Raw genomic sequence first — 24857 nt, 5'->3', positions numbered from 1 at the left:
GGTCTTGATTTGATTCCTAAGTTTTATTTCTCTGATCTACCAGTAAACGAACACAAAATAGTGACCAAAGAATTGGTCAATAGGTCACATTTTAGATTAAAATCCTTCACCAGCACAGCAATTAATTACAACATGTTTCAAAACGTATTAAACTACCATTAAACTATTAAACTACCGGCCATACTATGCCAATCTAGCACTAATACTTTACTGTTCCTGGGTTGCTAGTAGAGCACTATGGTTTCTTGTCTGGTGAGTTTTGGGCATATAGCCTATAATAGCCTACATATTCATAAAGAGCCAGGTCTTTGTTTAATTTTCTTTTTTTCTCTTCCTTTTGCATGAAACGGATTATAGTTTAGTCCTATTGCTGGGTTTTCTGTTAAATGGATATCTACTACTCTACTTATTGGTAAAATGTGATCATTAGTTATTTCAGAGACGTTAAGAACAATAATGTGATAGCGTAGAACAACTGTGTCATTCAGAATTTCACCTCTCCGTTCTTCGATGAAGCTGGTAGGAGGAGCTGACTACAGTAGGGAGGAGTGACTGATGTTCGGGCAAATCAGCCAGGCGAGGAGAGAGGAGAGGTGGAGGACTGTAGAGGAGAGGACAAGAGTCAGAGTTCTCTTTTGAAACGACCTTGTGATATTTAATTAACGTTAGGCCTACTTCTTTGTCTAAGTAAGTTGTTTAAAACAGTGATAACAAGATGGGGAATCGGGTCGCTCGTGAGGACTTCGAGTGGGTGTATACGGACCAGCCGCATGCCGACAGGAGAAAAGAAATACTGGGTGAGCTAGCTAACTTATCCGTTAGCAAGTTTTGTTAGCTAGTTAACCTATAACGTAAGTTAACATTAACTTAGATATAACTATGTTAACTCGCCTGGGTGGCTATGTTGATGAATAACGTTCGTTAAACGCGTAGCTAAATACCACCACTACCATATCAGCTGACTCGGTTTGCTAACGTGACTAGCTAACGGTTCCACATCCGCCTGTTAATTTGCCAAGTGCTAGCTTAACGGTCATAGGTTAGGTTTAACTTTGGTGAATAGTTTACTCCCTTTTACTGACCGAGATACACCACCATGGCTGTTATAGAAATACAGATAGTTGCAGCCAGTTGGCTTAATGAAACATAATAACGTTAGCAATGTAGCGTAACCTTACAGCCACAGTAGTCTTGTCGCCACTCCCTGAAATAACAACGCTAACTCTCTTTTGAGCTTCTCACAGTAACGGTGCCATAACGGTTCACATACTGCTATATGGATACACACTATAACGGAAGACTAGCTAGGCTTACACAAGACTTTCACTTGGACTTTCACACTTCTGCCATGTGTTAAGTTAAACATGTCCTTAAGTAGGTGTTTTATTGGCTTTTGAGAGATAGTATAAGTAGCCACTGTCAGGGCTCTCAAGTTTTGAAGACAGGCAAGAGTGACATTTAAACCCCCCTCAGGGGGTCAAAGATGGGGGGCGGGTTGGACGGATCGCGGGAATGTGGGTGTTTCTTATTATTAGTGTTTTTGTTGTTGTTATTAATAATTGTTTAGACTTGCAGAAGAAAATATTTGATACATGACACTGACAATTCAACCAAATACAAAGTATTTATTCCATTTCCGCATGGTGATTAATGATGTGGCGGGGTCTGGGCCCAGAAAATTTTGAGCATTAAACACTTCATTTCCTGCATTCTGGGAATTTGTATGCACCTATTTCTACCTTTTTCTGAATCAATTTATGCTGGAAATATCTTTATGTAAAGGGAAACATAGATTACAATCCAAATATAAAAACATAATGGAAAATATTGCAATAATAGGCATTCTGTATTGCTTTCATCTATTTATTCATATCATAGCATAATTTACTCTTCCCTTCTCTTTTGTTGAGGAAGTAACCTCCTTAAATGTGCATATGACAATTATTCACCTCAATGATACATTAATTATACATACATTAATTCATTTTAATTTATTAATAAACCCCTGGACTGTAATATTAAGTTTGAGCAAGATTTCTGCTCATGTTCAAAACTTTGTGCACACTCAAAATATATCTGTGTTCTCTGAGATTTGGAGGAGTCGTGATATTTTGAGAAAAATAAAGTTATAATAGTCACTATATTTCAGAAAATAATCTACCTGCACCATAGTCTGCTGTGCATTACGTGATTGCTCTGCTGATACGGTAGATCTCAGACCTTCTGACAGACACAGAAGGTCTGAGATCTACCTCAGAAGTGTGGTCTCTGAATGAGCGAACGTTTAGGGAAGTGTCTGTTTTTTTTCTCTGTCGATTACATCAACTAATCGATTAATCGACAAAATCATATAAGTGTTAGTCACTAAGAATTTCTTTAGTCGAGGAAAGCCCTAAAATACAGTATGTTATGTATCTGCTTGCTCTAATACTACATTATTAAGTTATATGATGCTGTTTGAAATATTCAGCATCAAAATCCCATGTTTTTATGCCTGCAATCTCCCATAAAGATTATGGAAAGATATTTCATGCTTAAATTTATCAGAGCTGCAGCGTTAAAGGAGTCAAATCAGTGCTAGCAACACAGAATTGCTGCAGCTACGTCTAGAGTTCCCACTTAACTAAAACGGCAGTTGTGGGGGCATGTTCTAAAGAGTTTCTTTTTGCCTCTTAATCGACACAAAATGCAATTAAAATGTCTGTGCAACATGAACGTGACAACAGGATGCGTTTTCAATAGGGCTGAACGATTAATTGCATTTGCGATAATATCGCGATATGTTAAAATGCGATTTCCTAATCGCAAAGGCTGCGATTTGGTCACATGACTCGCGAGAGCAAATCAGTCTGCACTCCACAGAGAAAGCATCAACTTAGCACGCTAACGCTACGTCGTACCTTGAGCAGAACTCTGTCATTCAAACAACTCTGAGTTGTAGTTTAAAACTTTTACAGCCATTTTAATAAAATGAAGGGTTTTATTCGGGCTCGAGTCCATACATGCAGTTAATGAATACAGGCACACAGAACTCAAGGCTCGGTTGGCAACGATTAGCTCTGATTAGCGGTTAGCTCCGGTTAGCAGTTAGCTAGCTCCGTTATAAAGATATGAGTGGAGGAGTTGCCACTGAGAGGGGTAACAAGCAGACTGATAAATGACGTTCGGGGAGCTTTCACGGCAGCGTGGCCGCGGTGTTTCAACGGTTTTATTAGTACAGTTAATCCCACGGCAAGAACACCAGCAACTAGCTAACGTAACGATAGCCTCTCTGAACAAGTGCACACGGCAGCACGTAACTTCACGAGGGGGAGGGGCTGGAGGCAGCTCCTCTCTGTGCACTGTAAAAAAAAAATACACTTGTGTGTGTGTGTGTGTGTATATATATATACTATATTTTTAGTTATTTAACTGTCTAGTGTGTAATTGTGTGTTGTTCATACTATAAAATGATTTATTGTTTGTCTTTCTTGAATAATACAGAAGACAAAGAGCTTAAAAAAATAATCGAATATCGAATCGCAATATTTGGGGAAAAAATCGCAATTAGATTATTTTCAAAAATCGTTCAGCCCTAGTTTTCAACTCAGACACCCTGCTGGTAGCTAGCTCGCCCTGCTAGCTGCCGTCTGGGATGAGTGTATTCAGCCAGGCTTCGGTGGTAATCATCACACAGCAGTTCCGTGTGTATTTGTAGCTCATCCATTTTGTGTGCGATTTGATTTATTTATTTTGATTAGCACATTAATCAACATTTCTGTAAATGCGGCAATGTTAGCCAGTCGGCTAATTTTCAACTGTAGTCCTAGTTGCAGTCTTAATGGTGGGAAGAAACCGGAGCACCCGGAGGAAACCCACGCAAGCACAGGGAGAACATGCAAACTCCACAAAGAAAGGCCTGGGACGACCTGGGTTCGAACCCTCTTGCTGTGAGGCAGAAGTGCTAACCACTGAGCCACTGTGCTGCCTCATCGATCTGGCGTTGGTGAGTAGGAGTCTTGGCAGTGGCGATCTGTGTGGTGGTTCCCTTAGCCGGGCTAGCAGGCCCGACCGGCATCCTTGCTTCTGCTTTCTCTCCCGTCCCCACCTTCGTCGCTTCCCGCTCCCGACAACAGTGGTCTGGCTATGTCCTCCAGAGGACAGGTCATGCCTTTGCGACGAAAAATCTAAAAGTCTATAACTTTTTTTCCCCCTCAAAAATAGGTAATTGAGCACTGAGCAAGAGAAGCAGGATAATGGCAGCATCCAAAATGGACAGCCAACACAGAATTCTCAGCACTAGAGGCTGTGTTGCAGCTACTATACTCTGTTGTTCCCTCCCATTGCCACACTGGTTACACTGCACCTCAGCACTCAATGTCTCGTGATGCCATCTCGTTGCCCTCGTTATGACCATATCAGTGACTATGTAACTACATGGAAACGGTCCAAATGATGTCTTTGGCTTGCACAGTGATAGCGTTAGATAAGGCTAGCTGTAGTCTCATGCTGAAGTCCCGTGGGCTTTCCACCTAGCTTGAACTCCTGCCCTCGTCCCGCTTTCACGCACACCGCTTTAGATGTCCCCTTACCCAGCTAGCGACATCGCAGGCTGAGGTGCTGGTCTCCGTAGCAGGCGAAGCTCGCGTAGTGTGTCGAGTATTCCGTCTGTAATAAAGTTTCCTGCATATTCTCCGATCTGTACCAATGTATCCCGGTGGTACACATGTGCGGTAGTTTGGATTAGAGGTCGTCCGATATGGGTTTTCTCTGGCCGATGCCGATCTTTAGAAATCGGGGTCAGCCGATGGCCGATTAATGCTGCCTATTTATTTTGGCCGATATGTGCTTGTTTTTAAACCTCTATTTGAAAGATAAAATGTAACGCTAATATACACAGAATATCTCAACAAAAACATTTATTGAACACTTCACCAATCTACACTTGTATACTTCAATTAAAAATGTATAATGTAAAAACATATTGTATAAATAATGTATGAAAAATATATTAAATGAACGAAACAGGTAAGAAGAAAATAAACTTTGTCAAATAAACTTTTAAATGAAAAAAATAAAGTTTAGTGCAGCATTTATTAAACTTCTGAGAATACAAACCTGCAAGCTTCACAGAAAGTGACATATTATTAATCTCAACACTATTTCCTCCTAACTCCTGTTGAATCACATAAGACTAGGGCTATCTAAAGTCAATTCTTGTTCATGTTCTTGTTGTTTGTTAGATCATTGTTCATTTGTTTGTGTGTTTTAGGCTATCTGTGTTTTGGGGACCCTACTGTTACATGTCCTGTTGCACTCATTAGGATCTTATCTGAGCAGATTTGTCATTCAAACAACTCTTGGTTGTAATTTAAAACTCGTCCATCCAATTTAATAAAATTAAGGGTTTTATTCGTGCTCAAGTCCATAGATGCAGTTAATGGATACAGGCACGGAGAACTGAAGGCTCTGTTAGCAACGATTAGCTCCGTTAGCGGTTAGCTAGCTCCAGTTAGCTCCGTTATAGGAGTGGATGAGACTGCTACGGACAGGGGTAACAACCAGACTCTGATAAATGACATTCGGGGAGCTTCCACAGCGGTTTGGCCGAGGTGTATTGTACGGTTTTATTAGTACAGTTAATCCCAAGGCAAGAACACCAGCAATATGCTACTACTAACGGTAGTGTCTGAGCCTGAAGTGGCTGCGCGAGACGCACGGCAAGACTACACGAGGGGAGGGGCTGGAGGCAGCTGGTCTGGGTACGCTGTAAAAAATGTCGTCTATTCATGTTTTTAACACTAGGCTGCCTGCAGATGCACCTGCCTATTAATCGACTTGATATACTGGGATATTGGCCGATGCCGATTATGTTAAAAAATGCCAAAAATCGGCCAGCTGATAAATCGGTCGACCTCTAGTTTGGATGCACATAATTGTTGTAAAAGTTTGCTGCTGAAAAGAGAGCCTGTTATTAGCTTAGCTTCAAGATGGCTGACACTGGAGTCGCATCGGCTAGTGACAGTCCCACCCTCTATGAGCGGGTTGAAAACATGCGGAACTAGCTGGCTGTAGTCCATAGCCTCTGGGCAAAAATGCCTCAGATGACACTAAATGACGTTTTTTGTGTCATCAGAGGCTTTTTTCCAGACCCACAATACAAACATGTATTGTGGGACATGAGGGAGGGAAGCATGGTCATTCGAAAAATACTACCAGGTTTCAGTAGCAGTAGCTACAAAGCTTAATGCTAATCGGTGAAGTATACCTTTAAGTAATTGTTGCCGTTGCAGCCCACAGTGTATACTGCTCTGTGTAAAATTCAGCTTTGCTATCTTTACAAACCTTTTTAAAGATATAGATAGACATAACTTTGTTATTGTAACATTCCCAAAGAAGAAATGAAAAAAGGCATTTAACGAGACACTGACAGGCTCTGTGGCAAATCATTTACATCATTGAATTCAAGGGGCTGCCCCATATCCAATTCTCTTTTTTATTGTGGCAAACACAAATGCCTTCATTATTTCAAAGTGTCTATGTATTGTAGTCTGCCTTAATCTCTTGAGTACTTAGTTTTGGATGATTAAGGATGTATAGTTTTGTTTTACAGCTTTGTATCTCTAATGTCTTTACACTGTTAGCATAACAGATGCTTAAGTACTGCCATTGTGTTGAGAGTAAGAACGGTGCCATGGATAAAGATACTCATTGACAGCAGAGCAGTATCCTGTGTTAAATTAATCATGTTAGCACACACTGAATGCAGCAGGATCAGGTGACTGTCAGGCTGTCACACCTGTACTTAGACCTGGGCCCTGTTCGCACCTAGCATTAACATGTGTTTTGGCTGATCCACTGTTTTCGTTTGATACATTCAGCAGCGGCAGGCCGCCCCTGCTATATCCCTTGTATTGTCCTTGTCACAGGGACTTGTTTAGTTTATTTACATTTTGTATTAGCCTATCCACACGCGTTTGAGTGTAGCACGGGTCTCAAGGTGTTCGAGTGCAGCACAGTTCTCTGGGACCCCGTAGGATGATGATGAGGCGAGTGGGAAACGTTTTCGAGTGTAGCACTGGTCTCAAGGCGTTCGAGTGTAGCACGGGTCCCCGGGACCTCGTAGAACGATGATGAGGCGAGTGGGAAACGCGTTCGAGTGTAGCACGGGTGCAGCACGGGTCTCAACGCGTTTGAGTGTAGCACGGGTCTCTGAGACCCCCCGAAGGGTGCCTCGCCCCCCCGCCAGTTCATGTGAAATGACATCACACAGTACGCGAGGGTCACCAGGGGACCCGATGCTCAACGCCAGGCCAATACAAAAATGTCAAATAAACTGAACGGGTCACCGGTGACCCAAAGGACAACACAAGGGATATTATTGCCGCCTTAGGAATTTTCTGAAATGTCATGAGGTCGTGATTAAACGACTCTGCAGGGCTGTCTGCTCATCTGAACTCAAGCCAACAGTTATCCGCTCTCTCTTCCCTTTGAGGGTGAGCAACTGGAACAATGACAGGATGTCATCACTCGCGAAGTCATGACAACCAAATAAACAACAGCGCAAGTATAGCATTTTCTCCTCAGGCAGAGGAGGCAAACCTGCCTGAACGGCTGATTTGCCATGGAAAACGCAGTAAGGTGTTTCCAGTGAAATAAGACAGCTACAGTAGCTTGGAAAATAACATTATGGGGTCTGTTTATCAGACCCCAGATGAGACAAGCAGCTAACGTTAGTGAACCCTGCGACCCCTCTGCCTTTGATTCCCTGCTACAGGAGATGTTGTATTTATGCAACACGCTGTATCATTTTACTTTTTAAAACTGGTTAGTGGGAATGCATAGCGCTCAAAATCAACATACAAATATTTTCCCTCAGCATATTGTTTTGTTAAATTGTTGATTGGTAAGGTTAATTCACCTGTTTAGTGTTTTAAGGTGCTGTCTATGTGCTGGATTTTTTTTAAAGAGGTCATATTATGCTCATTTTCAGGTTCATAATTGTTTTTAGAGTTTGTACCAGAATAGGTTTACATGGTTTAATTTTCAAAAAACACCATATATTTGTTGTACTGCACATTGCTGCAGCTCCTCTTTTCTTCTTTTCCAACAGAGAGTGTTGAGCTCTCTGTTTTAGCTACAGAGTGAGGCATCTTACTTCTATCCCATCTTTGTTTGGAGTCCCACATGCGCAGTACCTAGGTAAGGACTACTAGCCACTTAGATGCAGAGTAGGGCGGGCCTTGATAAGCATGCTATAGTGTGATCCAAAACAAACCCGCCTCAGCCGGATCCGAGCTAGCATCTATCTACCGGTAACCATGGCTTCAGCTCAGCCGTACATGTTCGAACCAGAGTCTGATCCCCAAACAACCCGAACCAGCTTCGCAACCTAGAGCAAGATGTTTCAGAGTGGTAAGTTATTTAAGTCTTTTATACATAACGTTTTAATTCTGCACCATCTCTATCACAGTAACAACTTTATGTCCATTGACTGCCTGGAGGGTGGTAATGTCTGCTAAAAATAGTAATTATAATGAATTACAATGTATACAACAGTCATGCAAAGTGGATATGATTTTGACTAACCTTCTTCTGTTGTAAAATACTACAAAATGTATCCTTAAAGAAATATACAAATACAATTAGCCTACTTTCAAATGTGTTGTCATGTTTACTTTTACCTTTGTGCAAAAATGTATCATAATTTCAAGTCACCTCCTGGATGTAATTATTTGTAATCAATTATATTATAGGGACCAATCATTTCTATGATCTCTGACACCATTTGTTTTATACATACAAGTTTAACAAATACATGTTGCTTCATCAATCAATATCTGCATTTTGCAGTAATGTTGCCTCCTCAGGTAATATTTATTCTAAATGAGTTACTTATTTTTATTATTAGGTTGTTACACGAATGCAACAGGTTCCTGTCCCACCTACCTGCATGGTTTACCATCCAGACCTAGAGCCAACCTGTTTGAACCACTACACCCTGCGGAACATCTACAATATATACAGAGCAGACTATGGACCTTTTTAAGGTGTCGAACAGAAAAAAAGTTTTCAAAACATGTAATTAACTGTACCATAAAATTATTTTCCCAAGAAACCAAAGACCTAATGAAGAAATCACAATTACAATGTCTTTATTTTTATCAAATGTCAAAACAGTTATATAAATAGAACACTCTTAATATACATAATAGGAAAAAAATACAGATATACACTATAATTAAGAGGGATGTTCACTATTGTCCAATCCTGTCCATACAGGCGCTACAGGCACCTTGCTTATCTTGACTTTGTCTTTGGCTTTGGATTCCGACGGGCAACCACTTCCTCCTTTGTGGGTCTCTCACGTTCCGATGCCAGGTCCTTGGGGGTGGGGATCGACTTCAGCACCACAACAAATGGCGTTGGGTCCTCGAACACCTCCTCGAAAACCAGCCTCATAACTTCTTCCACATATTCTGTGAATTAATGCATATAAATAATCAGTGTTTATGAAGAGAGTTCTTCTCAGACGCCACCTTATTTGTACATATTTATATTGTAGCCTTAAGTATTTATTTATGTTTACCGTACTATATATATATATATATATATACACACACATATACACATACATATATACATATATATATATATATGTGTATATATATATATGTGTATATATATATATGTATATATGTATATATGTGTATATATATATATATATATATATATATGTATATATTATATATATATATATATATATATGTATATATATATATATATATATGTGTGTGTGTATATATGTGTATATGTGTATGTATATATATATATATGTGTGTATATATATATATATATATATATGTGTATATATATATATATATATGTGTGTATATATATATATGTGTGTATATATATATATATATATATATATATATATATATATATATATATATATATATATATATATATATATGTGTGTATATATGTATATGTGTTGTGTCACTATTTGTTCATTAATTTGTAATTACAAAAGTGTTTTTCTAAAGTTAACACTACTTGTACATATTCAATGTGTCACTATTGATGTTACATTATTTGTTATAAAAATAAAAGTAGTTTAAAGCTTACTGTATGTAGGGTCTGTTTTTAGTCACCTCCCCCTTCCTGGACTTGGGAAACACAACCCATATTTTTTTTTCTTCCTGCGATATATACTGCGATATGGGAAAAAAGACTTTTTACAAGATGATATGAATAGCTCTATTTAGAAATAATAAATCATTCTTGACTAGTGTGGTGATTTTGTAGGGGAGTGCATCTACGTAGAAGAAAAAAATAATGAACTTATGTGAACCAATCTTTGTTGAGCTTTGATACTTCACAAACACCAAAGCAAGTAAGCCTAGAGATTTTGGAGAGGGAAATTAGGTAGTTAAATACAATGGATGACTTACATGACACCATTGTATTCATATAATTCTATCAATGCAGGCTAAAGTCAATGATATTAATAATGCATGCATGTTGCTTCCTCTAAATTTCAGGTTGTAGTCGACTAGCGGGGCCTGCTTTGTTTGTTTGATAAATTGATCAACATTGATTGTGATTGGTGGTTGGCTGTGCATGCAGAACCTGCATGTCACGCACTAGCAACAAACTGTGTATCCAAGAACACTTCAATCAGTGTAAATGACGTTATATCAGACACAAGCTGCTGTTGTAGATAAGTGTTACGTTTCCAGCTTCGCGGCTCCAAACCATAACGTTAGTTGGGACAGACCCCTTGGTTCTTAAGGCTAACTATTAGCTTTAGCCTGGCTGGTAGCAGCTTTCTGGCAACTCTGCGCTTAAAAATGGCCAGGAGACATCGTGATAACGTATTAATCAGGTGATTTAGTTTGTCTTTGCAGCGAACATAAAACACTGACTACTGTAGGTTCACTACCCATCAAAAAGCATGTGCACCACTGTGTCAGCACAAGTTGTTGTTATGGTACTTTTCTACACACAGTCGCTTCCCATAACAAACCCCGTCGGACTAACTCTACGTCACATACACACGTTGTCCACATGGCCACCTGTCTTAAAGGGGAAGGGTCGGCCGCAAACAATCATGTAAAAGGAGAACGGTGAAAGTTTACTTTTCTATCAGCAGCCAAAAAGGTGTAGTGTTAACATCGCACATCCTGCGATGTGACTATCGCGCACATCGCGATGTAGACGATGAAACAAAATATTGTGCAGCCCTAGCGGGATCTGTAAGCATCACTGGCCAGGTGGCTAGCGAGCGATCCCGGCAGGCACCAGCTGGCTGCCATGTCAGTTTGGGAAGCTTCTCAAGTCCGACAACGTTGGAGCAATTGTGCTATTCGCCATTCATTTTCGTAAAACTGCTCATATTCGAAGTCTGCACAGTTGATTTGAATTAAATATTCTGAATTTGTGAACTTATAAAAATAAAGGTGAAAGTTAAATTCAGAGGCAAAATTTCAGATACATTATTTCAATGCATAAATATTCAGTGCTAGAAATTCAATGGCTTTTTCATTTCAAAATACGATGAACAGATTTACTTCCATAACATACAAAGTTAAACGAGCATAAGAAGAAATACATTTTCAAAGATGTGCAATACTTTTTTTAAAATACCATAATATTTTACAAATTAGATAACAAAAACTTTTTCAAAATAGACAATTTTGCTTTGCTCAACAGTACAAATGAAATAAATAATACAATACAAAAAATACAAATTCTTATTAAAATAATATAATTTGTATGCCCTTTATAAACAACATTTAGGATAGGTGTAATATAATAACATTACAAATTAAAGTTTGTACAACCTTTTCTTAAAGGAGAACTCCGGGCAATTTTTACGTTAATCTTGATCGCTATAAATATGTGCGTTCCCACCTGTACTTGGCTGATCAGAACACCCGGGAAGCATGTTAATACCTGAATGTCTGAACAGGGCCTCGGGCATTGCTACACTACAGATTAGTAAGGTTTGCTGTGAATGCGTTTCCACAGACAAAGCAGATATTGTAGAAGAGCTGGGAATTGTTTATTTAGAGCTTGGTATGAAACCTCCAAACATTTTGGACTGTGTCCATACTGAAAGATGGCAACAAATACTTGGTCAGATTATTGACTTGATTCATTTGTTTCCTTGTTACAGAAAACAGATAACACAAACTTAGAAACATATACAAAATGCTTTGTTTTCTCAACCGGGATCTGTAAATAGAATTTATCACAAAACAACAACATTCATTTAGCAGCATGTTTTCAACATCCTTTAACCTAACTTAGTCTGTGATTTCTGCTCAGGTGGAGTTATGAGGTTCTGTGGATCTAATAAGACCTTTTCGTTGCTTGTAAAGAGCTTAACTGTACATAGTCACATGCCTCAGGCCTCTCTCACCAGGGGCAAGCTCAGCCTTGTGGGAGTGGTGACACAGGAGGTAGTGTTTGCTGAGACTTGTCTTTCTGCTGTAACCTCCCTGTTCCTCCTAAGCAGGTAGAACACATCCATGTAGCCTGGAGGCCTTCTTTGTTTGCTCTTTGCATCTCTTGAACGCAAATACGATGGCTGTGCAGCTATGGCCTCCTGTGATTTAAAAATTGTATTCAGCATTATGTTTCATTTAGGGACGTCAGTGATTAATCGGTTATGGTCACCGGTCATAACCTGCCGATATGTGTTCTACATATTCGGATCGGTTGTCTCAAAAAGACGCTGACGTGCTGGGGTCAGCTCCATTTCTGATTTCCGTTTTGCCAGTGCTCCTGTGTTGCTTATTGGTAGCCAGAGCTGGGCAAGCCAGGTAATTTTGTGATAGTCTTCATTTCATTACCCACTATACATTTAAACTTGCACTAGTTTGCTCAAGCACTCATAGCTTTCTCCTTCTTTTAGCAACTTTCTCTCATATCCCACAGTTGTTTACACATTATTCTGCAGCTGCAGTTGTTAAGCTAAGGAGTTAGCGATGGCTTCCTTCTCTCCCTCTCATACTCTCTCTGGCTTGGTTTGTCATATTATTAGCTATTCCTTTGCCTTCTCTAGCGATAATGGGATATGTAATAAATGTAGTTTGTTTGCCGTGTTGGAAGCGTGGCTGCACACCATGGAAATCTTTAGCTCTTAGCCATCCCCTAGTCTCGCGTAGCCAGACCTATCTCCACATTGCTATGTCAGTGCAGCCCTCCCCTGGCAGCTCTAATAGCATAGCACTAAGCAGAAGCCCATGGTTCACCACAAGACAGTTCATGTTTCTACAGGTTCTAGCAGTGTGGATGTAGCCTCAGTGACACACCCGCTGTGAAACCTTGTTGCTCTCAGACAAATCAAAGAGCAGGCAAATGAGTATTAAAAAGGTTACCAAATATTGAATATTATTTTCAATTATTTAAGCCTATAACCCATGCATTTGTCACATGGTTATATAATATTACGCCATCACAATTTTATTTCAATTTCGAGTAGCCCTCTCTTTTTTCACCATACATGTGTTTGCATCCATGAGCAAGGGACAGTCAGCACTAATAGCACCTGGTCTACGTACCTGCTATAAGTGGCTTTCTGCTGTTATCAATAGATGTAAATTATCAATAGAGCTCAGACTGTTTCATGCCCAGTATACACTTAAAAGAAGGATCTGCTCTAGACGTCTGCAGCGGCCTACCGGCAACTGTTGGAAATGAATACCTCTGCTGTGTATTTCATCATGTGTGTTGCTGATGCTGGATATACCAACGTTACAACCGAACTCTTTATTTCCCTGGAGTCAGCGAGTACGAGCAGATCCTACAGGAACATTGTTGCAACTCGTGAATGTGAACATTTGTCATACTTAATATAACACTAATAAGTTACCTCTGCTAGTTAAATCCATGCTTTAAAGCAACGATTTGTCTTACTTTTTTTCCTTAAAATAACTTTATACAGGGGTGTGATTCTTCCGGATAATTCCGGAAATCCGGCTTTTCTGACCTGAAAATGAAGCTCTCGTAAATCATACAAATCCGCTTTTTTTTTTTTGGGGGGGGGGTGTCGCAAGGCACAGGTCGGGGGTATTGGTAAACATAATGACCGGTGACTGCTGTCAACGTTTTTTGTGCCTCTGACTCATGTCTTCATATCACTCCGCAAGTGGTCCATTAATTTGTCACGATGTAACTTCATTCAAAGCAGAGCTCCACCAAAGAGCCTGCAATCGTTGCGGAAGGTTATTTGAATAAGAATTTTGGACGTGTGGGGGCGAACTATCTTCTTAGCTGAAGCCGACAACGGGACAATATTTTTATTTTATGTTGGCAATGCAAGCTGAAGCGACGTAGCAGATGACATTGAGAAGTTGCAGTGAGGAATATTTTAGGAGCACCATTTTCAGCAGTGCAGAAAGGTAGTGGCCCACACTAACTTAGTGTTGAGCCGGGAAACATGACTAAAAGAGCTCTACAGCGAAAAGATGTGCTGGGCGAGCCGTCAGTTGGTCGAAGCTAACAGAAGCTAGCTGGCGTAAGCTGACAGCTGACCAACGCTACCAAGTGATCGGCGGAGACAGGGAGTACATGTATTTGAAAGAGTCCGGCAGTTGTGGTAGACGAAGGTCCAGTCGGGAGATTGGATGGAGAGGCCACTGAAGTCCACTGCGGTCTGAAGGGCTAATCCTAGCTAGATCACTAGCTAGTCGGGAGGTTGACAGCTAACGTTAGCCAGCTGAAGCTAACAGTCGATCGATGGTGAGTAACGTACGTTATACAGGCTGGCAGCAGCACATAGTCCAGAGTTGATAAGTTGGGGGGGGGAGTAGAAAGGTGTTGAGAATGACCAACACCTAATCTTAAACTTAGTGTAGCTACTTAATTTGCTACGACCCGATCAGAGGTTACTTAAATTGAGACGTTCAGTCAAAATCAATCATGTCACCTTCAAACGGGATCTCTGTTTGCAGGGTTCAGGCTGGACCCTCCCGGTGATCATGCTGCTCTGGGGGACCGGCTGTACAGTGAGAAGCCGCTGCTGACCGGCGCAGAGCTCTGCCAGAACTCCGCCAGAACTCCGACTGCTGTCTGTCCGCGCGGCCGTCTGACGGCATCAGTATTAAATTGACAGTTTTATTAGCGGTTAAAAACGTCTCGCGTTAAATAGTAGTCTAATTCGGTACAGTTGGTTTTAACGCCTGATGCAAAGTGTAGGCCTATAGGAGTACACATGAAAACCCTGAACAAGCAGCGTCGCTCTGCTCTGTCTTTCTGCTGTGCCCCATTCACGTAGTAGTTTTACACTATGTAGATTAAACTCTGCAATTAATCCACGGTTCACATGTATGTATGAACTGTGGTGGTCCGTTACACTCTAGGCTATATTCAACATCACTGATTAAGTAGCCTAAGTCAATCCTACAAACAACTGGACTTTAGGGTCAAGTGTTGTTGTATCCGGCCCACGTCCCGGATGTGAAAGCCTCCTTACTGGACTACTGAATATAATAATATTCCATTATATTTTGTATTTTGAATTGTTAGCTGCCACCAGAATTTTGTGATTTCCTTGCAATAAATATTGACATTTTTACCATAAATTGGTACCTAAAAATGTATCAGAATGCAGGAATTGAAGTCATTTACCCTCAGAATTTCCTGGGGGAGGACCCCCAGACCCCCTCCCCCCCTGCTTTGTGTGTTCCCGCAAAGACAAATTCTGAGCAAGGAAAAACCCTGAAGTATAATCACAGACAGCCAAAAAAAACATTTAAATTGCAGAGTTAGAGTTATAACTTAATATGTACAGTGTCAACAGAGAGAAACACGGACAATTGAACAGACAGTGACAACATACATACTACATACCTACATACTGTAGAGAATGACAGTAACAGCATACAAACGGCATAAATAAAAATTTGTTATAAACGTGTGCTCTTTAAAAAGTAGAAAGCATTGTTTGCGAGTTACATTAAATGTTTAAAAATCCGTAAATGTCCGTGGGTGGTGCTGCATGGGCGTGGTAATGTGGGCTGGTGTGGGTGTGGTAGTAAGGAGAGAGAATAGGAGAAGGAAGTTTGTGTGAGGTGGACCTGGTCACCACAGATCACAATCACACCTATGTTTATAGCAAGGGTGGTTGGGGCAAGCGACTAATATGCCTTTTTGGAAATTAATACTGTAGCAAGACTCGCTGCCGCCGTGGGTCTCTCAACACAAATGTAGACATGACAGTCCTCTCACAGACAAAGGCACTTTTTATTCTCATGTCTGCTAACACACACTTTCAATATAAATACTCAGCTTCGCCTTCACTTTAGCCTCTGGCCGCTTGGCTTTTCTGACGCTGCTCGGCAAACAGTTCAATAATAAACAACATCCAACAGCCGGCAGGGCAGACATCCCAGGTTCACACTACTGCACTTGAAGAGAGAGTATAATTAGTCAATGAGCACCAGCTGTGTGAATTAACTCACCTGCCACTGATCTCATGAGACATACCCACACCTCTCTCCCCGCTGAATGCAAATCATGCCCACATCCAAAAATAGGCTACCTCCGCTGAGGATTCGGAGTAACTGCAAAGATGCATTCATAATCATTCAACCAGGGGTTAAAGTGTCCGCTATCGCCCCTTTGATTAATACGTAAATTAATCAAATTAGCAGTTATATGGCATAATAGCAGTTATACATCAGTTTTCATTCTGCAACAGCGCACCGCCATGAGTACATGAACAAGGCAAATGTCTGTAGTTGGTTCACATGTCTGTTATGACATGGGACAGTTGAGTGTCTGTTATCTAAACTGCTAAAGTCAGTTGACATAAAGTCAGTCATTTGGTGATATGTCACCAAATGATGAGATATGTCAGAAAAATAGTAGAGTAGAGCCTCCTCTGAACGCTGCTATGTTGATTTCCATTTTGAGCACGGTGAACAAACCTTTTCACTTTTTTTCTGTGCACACACTGCTGCTGGTCACTGCATGTGTATGTAAGAGAATTGTATGGTCTGTATAGCACTGAAAAGGAACGAAGGGAAGAATGCCAAAAGCAAGATAAGGAGGCACTGTGATGGAAGAGGAAATGTAGGAAATAAGAAAGTCCTTGAGCTTTATGACGGAGGAGATTAGCAAATTCACTAAGCAAACAAAAGTGGTTGAACATGAGGTGTGAGGTGAAACATCTTAAAATGCTTATTAAGGAAAAGGCCAAGAAGATTGAAGACTTGGAAAAAAGGATCGTCAAACACCAAACTTAACGCAAGAGCAGCTTCAGACAAGGACAAATGTTCAATATAATCTAATAGGATATTTGACAGAGGAATAATACTAAATAAAAAATAGCTGACACAATTCAGGGAGAAATCAATTTGACTAAAAGTAATGACTAAAAGTTGACTAAAATGTAATGAGTTTTTATCAACTAAAACAGGACTAAAATGTTTTGAGTTGTCCATGTTGGTATGATGAGTAATGACCGACGCAGTGTTTGTGAATGAGTGCTCAGCCAGCCAGTGCCAGCATTAGCATTATGAACAGTTATACTCTCTTTACCAAATTGCCTGAAAACGACACCAGGCTGCTACAGTATAACGTTAACCATACAGACCTCTACAAACATCAGACTGCTCGCTTGTAACTCAACATTTCTCTGTTCTTGGCTGAGATGGACGACATAAGCGCTGCGTAAATTAGCCAGCAGCTAGAGGCTTAATAATGACAAAACACCACAGTAAATTTCAGCCTGCATGCACGTTTTTTTTTCTCAAAAAAACGAATATTCGAATCCCAAAATTGAAAATCAAATACCTACCCACTGAACGAATATTTGAATATTCGGATAAAGCCCTTCTTATTAAAACCTTAAAACTATGACCACCCGGCTGACAGTTAAATAGAGAAATCAGAGTTGCTTTAAGATTTCTGTCTCGCTCTGTCTACATCACAATGTAGGGTTAAGGTACATGCCTGAATACTGGGCTAGTAATAATTTGCACTGGCTTGTAGACATTTTACCCTACTAGTCTGGTGGTTTACTACTCAAAGTCTTAAAATGTGACGCCTTAACATGTGGAAAAGGCCTGGGGCTGAATGACTTCTGAATGCCCTTACATGTTTACTGTTCACCCATCAGTACATAAGATAACAAAGATTTGATAAAAGGATTTACTGCATAGTTACAGCCTAGGTCTCCATTACTGCCCCAGTTAGAAAGATGAGAGCCAAAAGTCACAATATATCAGCTGTCTGCCACTAGTCTTACATGACTGATTATCAAAATGAATTAGCATTTTAAAAATTTGCTCCACCGCCTAATCACTACTGCACAGATTCTGACTCCAAAATTACAAGATGAAAGCGCCCGTATCCAGGATATTTTAGATTTGCTTGTGTACAGTGGAAGGAAGTGAAGAAGCGTCCATCTTTTTTACAGTCTATGCTTGCAACAATTAATTCATGTTTACAACATATGACAATCATTGACAGCAAATTTATGATTTGATCACCATGTGAGATCATCTAAGAACATAAACGTAATAGAAATATTAACTAGTTGGTAGGACGAGTTTGGCATTTCACGGAGCAATTGAGCTCTATAGCAAAATCAGCAGCATCTTTAATTTTAATAACTTCAGTAACACAGTTGTTGACCAACCATTATTTTCGGTTATATCCAACTTTTTTTTTTTTTTGAAAGCATGCATACAATACTGCACTGTATAAATATAGTTCTAAGAACTGAGAAATATAACAATCATAACATATTACAAAGCATTTTTTATTCATATTCATTCATTCATTCATATTTTTTTATTCATATTATTGATTTATGAGGTCAAGTCATAATACTTCATAATTACTGGTCACTCACTTACAATTTCTTTTGCAATTTTCATAGTGTATTCTAATTCTCATAGTTGTAATACATACATTTTCAGTATATAAATCTTTCCTGAGTTTAACTGAAGTCTTTTGTTTCTCTCCTACAGCCAAATATCCAGAAATCAAGTCACTGATGGGTCCTGACCCAAGGCTGAAATGGATTGTGTGCATGATGGTGGCTATACAGTTTTTAGCTTTCTACTTGATTAAAGACTTGGACTGGAAATGGGTTTTGTTTTGGACATATGCCTTTGGCAGCTGTATCAACCACTCAATGACCCTTGCTATTCATGAGATTTCCCACAACACGGCTTTTGGAAACAACAAGGCCATGTGGAACCGCTACTTTGCCATGTTCGCCAACCTGCCCATCGGCCTGCCCTACTCTGCCTCCTTCAAACGCTATCACCTGGACCATCACCGCTACCTGGGTGGAGACGGGGTAGATGTAGACATCCCTACTGAGTTTGAAGGCTGGTTCTTCTGCACGCGCTTCCGGAAATTCATCTGGATTATTCTGCAGCCCCTCTTCTATGCCATCCGGCCCCTCTGCATCAACCCCAAGCCCATCACTCAGCTAGAGGTGACCAACCTGGCCGTCCAGCTCACCTTTAACATTCTGCTCTACTGGCTGTGGGGGGCCAAGCCTGTGGTCTACATGCTGGCTGGCTCCTTGCTGGGAATGGGCTTGCACCCCATCTCTGGTCACTTCATAGCTGAGCACTACATGTTCCTCAAGGGCCATGAGACCTACTCCTACTATGGCTCCCTGAACCTGCTCACCTTCAACGTGGGCTACCACAATGAGCACCATGACTTCCCCAGCATCCCAGGACGCAGGCTGCCCATGGTTAGTACAGCTGGGTGACTATTGAGATCATTGGGTAACACTTTGACTGACGTGAATGACACCATCATTACCATGACATGACACCTGTCACGAACATGAAGAAGTCTTTGTAAATGTTTAGGACTGTTGTCATTAGGTGTCATTCAAACAACTTGACAGTAACCAAGACAACAATCTGTGTTATACATACCTGCAAACTAAAAATCGCTGTTTTGAATGGGAAAATGTCATCCACGTGAATCGTGTAGATCCGAAGAGTTTTTATTTGGGGGGGGGGGCGTCATGGCAGGCCTAATTAACTTAACTTAAAGAAAACATTTAGCTTTATGTGTTAACATTACAATTAAACTGTCATAAGTGGTTGCTTTTTACATTGGCTGTCATGAGACCATTATAATTGTGTCATGAAAAAGTGAACCAATTTGGACTTATCATAAAGAGGTCATAAAGTTTGATTACACTGTCAAATGCTTTTATAACAGTGTCATGAATATTTTCCTTGACCTTAAGTGAAGTGAAACAATTTGGACTTGGCATAAAGTTTGATTACACAAAATGCTTTTATAATTGTGTCATGAATAAATTAAAGCTATCTTAAAGCTATCCGTCCAAAACTTAGTAAATCACCTTGGTACTGTATTCACTGATGTCCAACTGGTTATATAACATTCATGACATCTTAATGACAAGTCCAAATGGTTTTTACTTTACTTGAGGTCAAGGGCACCGTTAAAAAATCATTTCACAGTGCAATGTTATGACATCTTTATGATGTCAAAATTGTTTAAAGCTTTAGTGCGTAACTTTTTTATATTAATGATCGTCCGTTACATTCAAACCATTGCCAAATGAGTTGATACATTGCTAATTAAGACTATCAGCTTCACAAAACTATCTCTCTCTATTTCTCAGTAAGGCTAAGTTTAAAAATTGGTGTCATCCGGCGACTTTTGCACGCAGAAACTCAAGTGAAGATAATTACCTCTTCTGAAGAGTCCATGTTTTTTTAATCCTCTGTGTCCTCCTTGGTTACAAGAAACTGCGTGGGGGGGGGGGGGTGCGCGATCACTGAAGGCTCGTATTGTGTGTAGGGTTGGGTACCGAACCCGGTACTGACCGAATCACGTCGGCACTACCGAGTATTGGTTCACGTAAAATCAAACGGTGCCAAATTTTGAGCGCAAGCTTATCTGTCCTCTCTGCATGTTGACAGAGAGCAGAGGTCCGACACACACGCGAGTGCAGAGGTGCGGACGGAGCAAACTACGTCGGCTCTGCAGTTTTCTTGAAGTCACAGAGAGTCACGGCAATGCCGATAAAGCGGTTTCAAGTGTGGTTACAGTTTTTCAAAACTTCACGCAGATACCTTTCACTGTGATATGATATGGCGGGCCTAAAGCAGTCGCGGTGCTGTTGACATTACACTTCCTCTGAGACGAGCAGGCACAACGGTGGTTTCTATGCCCTGGGGAATGACTGACAGGCTGAGGTTGCAAGGCAACTTTATTTCTACAGTACCTTTCAGCAACAAGGCAATTCAAAGTGCTTTACATGAAACATTAAAGAGCAATTAAAAACGGTCATGATGAAAATAAAACCGGCTAAAATATAATAATCTACAAATACAAGAATAAAAGTTACAGTGAGTAAGAAATTAATAATTATTCAATTTAATAGGTTGTAGGGACGGGTTTGGGAGGAGAGAGGGAGAGGTTTTATTTTTATTTTTGTTTAATTTCTGTCAGTGTAAAATATTCTAAATAAATAACATAATGTTCTAAGTAAATAGGTTTGGAATTATTTTTACAACTGAAATAATGTTTTTGTAATTACTGAGGGAAAGTACCGAAAAAAGTACCGTTGGGTACCAGGAACCGAATTCCAGGTACCGGTATCGGAAGTGTTATTGGTTCAGATGCGAAAGGTACCCAACCCTAATCGTGTGGACGTGCCGACAGATTGTCAATACTTAGAATTCCTCATGGGGGAGACAAACTATGCACTATAGCTTTAACTTTAGGTCAAGGAAAATATTCATGACACAGTTATAATGTTCTCATGGCAGCCAATTTAAAAACCAACCACATAAGACTGTTCAATGTAAGTCTGAATGTAAAAGTGCATTTACAGGATAATTGCCTGGAAATGTACGGATGTCCCTCCCCTTCTGCTCTCTGTGTGTTGCCATTCTCAAACTGTTCGCTTCGGGAAACAACAACAAACTTTGAGCTAGCAAGCTTTACACAAAAAAATGGTTCAAAAGTTAAAAAAATTTTTTTATCGTGCAACAAGGCAGGCCTGCTTGGTTCTTTCTGAGAACTAAAGATTTACGAAAATAAAGAATATGTTTACGGCATTTACTCTCTAATAAGGGTGTCACGATTTCGATTTTAAATCGAAATCGACCGAAATTAAGTCACAATCTTGAATGTCGAATGAAAAAATTGAATCGTCGATGCTGCCACTGTCACATCCGGTTGGCTTGCCAAGCGGAAAAAAACAGTTAAAAACACACACGTGTAGCCTGCTCGAGGTAGCCCATTTCCTGATTGATTCTACCACCACTCCAGTGGAGGCGCTAATGAGCTAGATTACTACACACACAGTAGCAGAAGAAGACCAGCTACACACAACGGAGCATACAGTTCTCTTAATATATCCATGAGCATACACCGATCTCACTCAGCTTGAGCGAAGCGCTGCTGACACGAATGAGGTAAAAAAAACAGGAGTGAGTCGGTTCATTCTCCCGGTTCAGTGACACTACTCCGGTTATTTTGCTTAAGTTTCCAACTGACTGAAGATATAAGTTATTGTTACATTACGTTGTTAATAAATGTTTTAAATTTGACAATACATTGGTGCATTGCGAACAAAGGTCAGATATTATATTGCATAAAAGTCTAGTCTAAAAATGGCATAGCAACCTGTGGTATAAAAAAAAAAAGAAGTAAGAATCGAACCGTGACCTTAGAATCGAAAATGTAATCGAATCGAGGATTTGGAGAATCGTGACATCCCTACTCTTTAACTGGACAAAGTACACCTGCCAATAAACTGGTAAGCGCTAATGAGGTTTAACCATGTATCCAGCTCATTAAAATAGCTCACGTTACTGTATTGTGTGAACAGTTAACTTCATTTAATATTTTATGTGCCATTTTCTTTTGCAAAAACAAAACAAGTTTCTTCCTGAGACTATTTTGTCACTGCATCCGGAGCTTAGTGCCGACCAAGACGAGTGAGATTGGTTTAAAGAAATGCAAACATCCCAAAGCACTTTTTTCTCATATCATAGAATGTATGCGTGGAGGAGCCAGTGTTGTGGAGATAGGTCTGGCAATGCGAGACAATGTAATGTTAACAAATAACTAAAGGTAAATGGTTTCTTTAACTTTGATAATTAGGCCTGCTATGACATATTTCTGTATGTTGTCTAGGTTACTGTCAAGTTGTCATAATAAAGACACTGACAGATTATATTGTCTTGGTTAATGTCAAGTTGTCAAAACATCAACATAAAAAGACTGTCATAAACATTTATCATAAACATTCATAAAGACATGTTTATGAACAGTGTCGTGTCCTGGTTATGACAGTGTCATGTCAGTCTTGCGCACACCCCTAAAAATAAAGTGTAACTGTTTATTGTTCCCCACAGGTGGCACTTTTCCATGAGATTAGAAAGGATGAAATAAATTATTAATTTGGGTGGAGACAAATCTGTCTAGGCAGGCTGATAATTAAATCCTCTGCAACCATGTTACTGTGTGAATATGGTGTTTCACAGGAACTCGTATTTTTAAATTGACATTCTATAATAACTGTTACATAACATTTTTTTTGCCCTGATTTGTTCTTTGCCTCTTTGTGTAACTTCATGATCAAACCCATGATTAGTTAGTCATTAGTTAGGAATGCCATTGTCCACAGTATGCAAAATTGTCTTTGTCAAGACAATTGATAAGGACAGAACAGCATCACCACACATGACAAGACTAAGCTTTGAGTGTATTAAGCGCATCATCTCAACAAAGTGTTTGATATTAAGATCCCACTAATTAAATCAGTTTCTTGTGGGAATAGTTCTGAAAAAAGATGTATATTTTTTATCTCCAGTTAATGAGATAATTAGGTCATGATTTCACATAGTGGATCCAAAATAATTTATTTAACATCCATGACCCTTCTTGCTTTCTTTAAATTGTAGGCTATATAAAGGTTGGGAACAATACTTTTGGTTATTTCAATAAATGTGCATAATTGTCAATTCCCTAATTATTAGATTAGAGTCAACTGGCCACTGTAACCATTTCTTTATATTCTATTCATTTCTATATACACTTTTCCAGGTTTGACAGATTACCAGAGTCCAATACAGTGGCCACCCCACTCATTTACTTACTGTAAATTAATGTATTACTCTACTAATGGTTAATGTTACTGCAAACTGCATGCAGAGTGACCAGAAGAACATATATTCCACAAACAAAAATATGCACTTAACTTAATGTTAAAGGAAGCCAGGCGACTAGGACAGAGGCTTCCATTCTCAGAAAACTTTAAGAAAGAAATAATCATTACACCCTTGCACACCCCGCTTTTCACTTGTGTGAAAACAAAATAGGACTTCAAAATGATCAGTATGTCTAAAACATGAAAGCATTTATCAGCTGTGTAAACTGTAAATGGCTCTTTGACATATATTCTGTTTCGGCTTGGTTTCCAGGTGAAGAAGATAGCAGCAGAGTATTATGATGACCTGCCTCAGTACACATCGTGGCTGAAGGTCCTGTTCGACTTCATCATGGACGATGCACTGAGCCCATACTCTCGAGTCAAGAGGAAGCTGACAGGAGATGTCAAGCAGGAGTAACTCGACTGAAATCTTCTCTGCAACAAAGCTGCAGTGTCCACCATGACTGCACCCCACCTCACCATCCCATAAACTAAACAGCTTCTGCATATTAATACAATCAACGTGTGAAAAAAGGGTGGACATTGTGAAAAAGTGCTTTTCCTCCACAGGAAGAGAACATAGTTTATTTGTTATCCTAAAGGCAAAAAACTGGAGACGTTAGATTAAAAAACTCAGAGTTTGTTAGTGTGATTAGGCAGTAGCTAGGGCTGGTTGCACAAAGCC

The 24857-nt window shown here is 39.9% G+C and overlaps 1 protein-coding gene across 1 annotated transcript; it reads left to right on the top strand.

Annotated features, from left to right (window-relative positions):
- Window positions 1–478: 478 nt before the first annotated feature.
- On the top strand, window positions 479–24775 carry degs1 (delta(4)-desaturase, sphingolipid 1). The gene is made up of 3 exons (XM_031321587.2): window positions 479–797; window positions 18972–19714; window positions 24444–24775. The coding sequence occupies exons 1-3, from the start codon at window positions 716–718 to the stop codon at window positions 24588–24590; spliced, it is 972 nt and encodes a 323-aa protein (XP_031177447.1). The 5' UTR covers window positions 479–715; the 3' UTR covers window positions 24591–24775.
- Window positions 24776–24857: the final 82 nt, after the last annotated feature.

Source organism: Sander lucioperca, chromosome 15 (genome assembly GCF_008315115.2).
Source record: "Sander lucioperca isolate FBNREF2018 chromosome 15, SLUC_FBN_1.2, whole genome shotgun sequence".
NCBI lineage: Eukaryota > Metazoa > Chordata > Actinopteri > Perciformes > Percidae > Sander > Sander lucioperca.
The sequence above is the reverse complement of the archived record's forward strand: the minus strand, read 5'-3'. Positions and strand labels throughout refer to the sequence as shown.